Source organism: Nicotiana attenuata, unplaced genomic scaffold (genome assembly GCF_001879085.1).
Source record: "Nicotiana attenuata strain UT unplaced genomic scaffold, NIATTr2, whole genome shotgun sequence".
In the NCBI taxonomy this organism is placed as follows: Eukaryota; Viridiplantae; Streptophyta; class Magnoliopsida; order Solanales; family Solanaceae; genus Nicotiana; species Nicotiana attenuata.
In genome coordinates, this window is record NW_017675162.1 from 26,615 (window position 1) to 32,204 (window position 5,590).

At 34.0% G+C, this 5,590-nt stretch overlaps 1 protein-coding gene across 1 annotated transcript; it reads right to left on the reverse strand.

The window, feature by feature from the left end:
• Positions 1-2,951: 2,951 nt before the first annotated feature.
• Positions 2,952-4,806, reverse strand: LOC109219759 (probable aspartyl protease At4g16563). The gene has a single exon (XM_019384236.1). It carries the CDS (start codon positions 4,681-4,683, stop codon positions 3,301-3,303), a length of 1,383 nt encoding a protein of 460 aa, XP_019239781.1. The 5' UTR covers positions 4,684-4,806; the 3' UTR covers positions 2,952-3,300.
• Between the last annotated feature and the right edge of the window lie 784 nt (positions 4,807-5,590).

A 5,590-nucleotide genomic window follows, 5' to 3' on the forward strand; every position in this document is an offset into this window, starting at 1 on the left:
TAACCCTAATCCCATATGTATTAGGAGTAGGACATGTATTGTATATATATAGGGCTCATTATATCATTGTCAAGATTAATCAATAATATATTTTCTCCCGTGCATTCTCACAGTTTACATTATGGCTGCAGCTACAGGGTAGGCTACTCACTGTTGACAAGTTAGCCAAATGGGGACTTGAAGTAAATACTCAGTGTGTGATGTGTCAAAGCTTAGAGGAAACACATGAACATCTCTTATTGGAGTGTGAGTTTGCCAAAGAAGTATGGCACAGAGTGAATCAATGGGCACAAGGGAAATCAATGAATGGAAGGGGATGGCAACAACATCAACAGGAGATAATCAGTAGAGCAAAAGGGAGAACTCAAGCGGCACAGATCTTCAAGATGATATACACGGAATTTGTTCATAGCATTTGAATAGAAAGAAACATGAAATATTTGAAAAAGTGTTTAGAAATAGTGAATCATTAGCTAGAGATATTGCTTGTGTTTGTAGTGTGAGAGCCACAACAAAAATTAGAGAAATAGTTCATGCATTTAGATTCTAGAAAGCAGTAGTAGAACAACTACATGAATAGCTAACTGTGTTAGTTAGCTATTGGTTTTGTAAAGATACTTGGTGATGAACAAAATATTTAGTTACCCCAAAAAAAAACAATTTAGTGCTTGATTTCTTCATGCTAATTCACATGTGCTTGCAAGGTGTTCAAATATTCTGTTGCATTGTGACCATCTTTGCGGCCACATCTTCACCATGTTTACTAGTTAATTGTCGTTGATGATCAAATTCGATCGGCGTTGTTGCTCAAGTTTTGGTGCATGAAGAATTGCAATAATCTTTCTTAAACTACGAGAGAGAGAGAGAGTAGATAGAAGAAGAAATATGGAGAGAGAGACGGAGAGGAAGATGAAAAAGAGAGGTAGAGAGGGTGAGTTGGTCCAGCGGGTTCAAAGTAAATGAGTGGTATTGAGTTCGAATCCATTCGGCGTTTGGAGCAGTATACTTTTTAGCGGAAGGATTTTTATGTACTACCGTAAGGCAAAGACACTTTTATCCCTTCTGAATTTATTACTCTCATGTCCTCTCCTTTTTAATTTTACTATTTAACTTTATTTTCTTTGCTTGAAATCAATAATAATTATTCTATAGTTTACTTTGCTTAAAAAATTAAACCTATCTACAATATGAATTTTGATTCAAATTTTAATGATATTTATTCAAATTATGTATTCGTTAGTTTAATTTTATTTTAGTCTATGTTGAAATGTCTATTTGTTTTATACTAAGATTTCGGGTTTGGTACTCTTTTTCACAAATTATTGGAATTATTTTAGTATTTATAAATTTTTTTATTCTCTTTTGTTTAGAAATAACAACTTCTAACATAATAACAAGAAAAATTCTAGATTTTATCTGAATATCTTAGAGCTAGTATTTTTTTAAACTAAATTTGTTGAAGTAAAATTTGTTAAATTAAATAGATACATTGCTAAAAATAGAAACATATACTCCCTCCGTTCACTTTTACATGGCATGTATACTAAAAATAGATTTTTATTTTTACTTGTCACTTTACGCATATCAAGAGAAGACAATTTTTTTTTCCTGTTATACCCACAGTATTTATTACTCATTTCAAATTATTTTCTCAAATCCAATAACATATGCATCAATTAATATGGTAATCATGGTAAATTATGTACTTCATTTATTATTTCTTAAGGGGCGTGAAGAGTCAAAACGTGTCAAGTAAAAGTGAACGGAGGGAGTAACATTTTGTACATTTTTAAAAATATTTTTAACTTTGTTACAACTATAGAGCGCGACTTTAAATTGACTTTATTTTGAGATTCTTTTAAGAAAAAAAGTGATCAAACCGTATATGCTTGTCATACCCAACACCGCTTATACTAATATCTAATTTTTTTTTCTTGAACCCGCTTATGTAAAATCCTGAATCCGTCACTGTATACAATGCCAAAATTTTTGGGCTACCCTTTGTAATCTAAGACAAAAAACTTACCAGTAGCTATTATATGTTGTCATTCGGTGTCAATTTTTCCTGTTTTTAAGTCTAGTAGTCTAAATTTTTTCTGTTAAAACTCTCGGTTTTTTATTTGTTTTCCTCACTATTTCCCTTATTTGGGATATTAAAACATTGATTCATTGTCAGAAAAAAAAAAATTACAAATACAACATTTCTCTTGACAAGTGAGGCTTGCTTAGTTGGTAAAGCATATCCATCCACGACCGTTAGGTCCTGCGTTCGAGTTACGCAGGAGGGGAAGTGTGAAAACACTATAGATCCTCCTAAATTAAAAAAAAAAAAAAAATGGGGAAGCACAAGCCATACTTGGCCAGAAAATTCACATGGGAAAGCAAGAGCTAACAGAGTGCCAAAATGGTAGTATTTGGCAACTGGCAAAAAGTGTCATGGCCTACATTCTTTATGATACAATCATATCCAACAAGAGCACAATAAAGTGCTGATTTTATTGGACAAAGAATCATATGCCAACCACATTAATTTGTGTCATTGTACAACTATGTATGTCTGCATTATATCACAGCCAACACCACTTCTTAAGATAAATTCAACTTTAAGCTCCTGAAATGTATTCCTTGCATAAGATTAACAAAAACCTTCATAAAGTGAAATATCATTTCTTGTGATATATGGTTGAGTATATTTAGCCTTGAATTAAGTGAAACGTTGCACTTCTAAATTCTTTACTTGTGAATCTTTACAAATTTAACGAATTAGTAACTACTTGTATTAAACATTTAATTACTCATCTGTGATGTTTACGGGTATATAATTCTAAGAATAACGTAAATATTACGTGTTATTTATGTAAAAGGGACATAACCATGCATGTTAATCAATTCAAGGTTAAATATGCTTAATTACTGAAATATCAAAGTACCAAAATAAGAGTTTACCGGAGGGATCAAAAGTGCAATTATCCCTAGTTAGAAATTTCCTTTTGGTTTGCTGCCTCCAATCCCCTTACCTAAAGACTAAAGTAAGTAGAAGACAGAGGAGAAGTAAAGTACATTACATTTATTTTCACTTTCTTTTAATCTTGCAGAAATAGCCACTATCAAGCCTCTAATTCATTGGACAACTTACAATAAATACCTACTTTTCCATTAGTGCTATTATTATCTATCACTAAAGCAGAGGCCTCAAAGGCAAATCTTTGAGTAATTAGCCTCCTCAATTATGTAGTGCAAGACTACACCAAGAAGAAAAAGGCTAAAAGTTATAGTGCACTTTTTCACCTTAGGTTCTTTTCAATTGCATACTTGATGCCTGAATCCAAACTTTTCATTTCTGAGATCAAATTCAACAAAGAAGTTCTGCATCTGAAAATTCCCCAGAATTATCGATGGACCGGTTGACAACTCCGGGCCTAAAGCACTATCTGTGATCATAGTTAAACAAATCACATCATTTTCACCTGCAAAGGAAAAGTAATTTGCCAATGGCAGTGCCATCTCTGAACCACCTTTAAAATGAAACTTAAGCTCCGGCAAAGACACTGTTTTGTGGCTGGAAATATTGAAACATGGCCTTAAACCTGTTAATTTCTCAATATTTTCAGTTCTTGAAATACCCTTAACTTGGTTCACAAATGCACTAAGCACGGGCTCGAAAACGCCACGATTCATGTATGTGAAAGTTGTGCCTGAATCCACAATACTCCCACCATTTCCATTAGAATCAGGTGTCAAATACTTGTATGGAATCTTCACTTTCTGCCCTCCAACTGTGATTTTCCTAAGACCAACATAATAGTACACTGATAATGCTTTTTTACCAGCCACCACAGGATTTTTAAGCAGTGGGGTATAGCTTAAATTTGCAGACTTTTCAGCTTTGAAATCCAAAACAAGATTGCTACTTTTACCAGTGTCATCAAACCTATGTGAAATAAGACAATAAGAGAATTTTTTAACACCTAATTGACTTGGCAATGATGTAAGTCCACGGCCTAAACCAGCAATTCCAGCAGGTTGTTGAGAAGAAAACATAGAACAGCCCACAAGAAAATTACGTATTTTCTTGTTAGATATATCAAGAGTTTCAACAAGAGCAAGTCCCCCTGTAGAACCTGAGCCATAAAGAATTATATATGGTGGACAGATTTGTTTACAGTTTGCTCCAGTGGGTGACTGGCAATCTTGACAACGTGATTTTGGATTAGTCTTGGTATGAATCCAACCACATTTTGGATTCAAACAACCAACAATTCTAGCAGTAGATGATGATTTAGGAATGAATGTGGGGATTGAGTGTGAGTTAGAGGAAGAAACAGGACAGTTTTTACATAAGTACTTTGTTGTACACGGAAACCAAACAAAGTTACTGCCAGTGTCCATAATGAAAGGAATTTTCTGAGGAGGTGTACCAAAGCCAAGTGTAATAGAGTAGCCTCCATAGCTATGAGGGTATAAAGGGGTTGTGGAAATGGCGGAATCTTGGGATTTTTTAATATAATTTGCTCTGGCTAAGGAAATGGAAGCTAAATGTGTGAGCTTTTCGTATAAATCTTGAGATGGGTTTGTGTTAAAAAGTGAGAGTGGAATGGTAGATGTGGAGGTTGATGAAGATATGAATGGAAAGAGGAGAGGAAACAAAGAGAGAAAAAGGAGAAAACAGCAAGAAGAAGCCATTGTTTTTTTGGGAATTGTGCCTCTGGACTCAAACTAGATAGTACTGGTAGTAGTAGTACAATAAGTAATCGTTGGCTGTCTTGAGATAAAGCAAAGTATTCGATTTTTGGAACCATTTATGTGGCTAAGGTAAAATTAACTTTTACTGTGACATGTGATTCTGCACTTTAGTGGAGAGATGAGCAATAAGTTTTCACAAAGTGTAAATGATAAGGGTCGGTGGCCAAGATATTCAAACTTTAGGTACTAACCGTTGCACAGTATTGCTTTGTTACTATTCCCTTTTGGATCATATGCCAAGTTGATAAAACCAGACATGACTAGGAACTCAAGTATGGGACTGCTCTCCTTGTAGCTCCATAGACTACTCTAACATCTTCATACTTTAAAACCTTAGCAATTTCAAATAGGCACAGTTTGATTTAACAACTTTTTTATGTTGATATTGTGTATAACCTAAATTCGTTCAGTTTTACATCTTTCCATTAAGGTAGGTTGAACCAAAAGTTCATATTTCTTAGGTAGACAAACTTTCTCAAGTGTTCCTTATCACCTGACTCAAAGAATATGGGTTCGTTTGGTTGGGAAACAAGTTATTCCGAAATTAGTTATGCGAGACTGTTATACATTAATTTTATCCCAACCAAACGTGAGATAAACTCGCTCCAATATAATTATCCCTCGTCTCTCATACCAAACGAATAAGCATATTTGTATTACACGATGTGAGTGGGGTACAATGGCATCATTTATTTGAGAAGTTACGAAAACGAAGCATCTTGATTTCCTACTTCACTAATCATTATCTCTTTGATTAATTAAATACTGAAACATCTAATAAAGGATTTTCAAGTTTGTGTAATGGCATTTGGTTAGAGAGGTAGTTGTCATTCTAGAAACTGGTCAG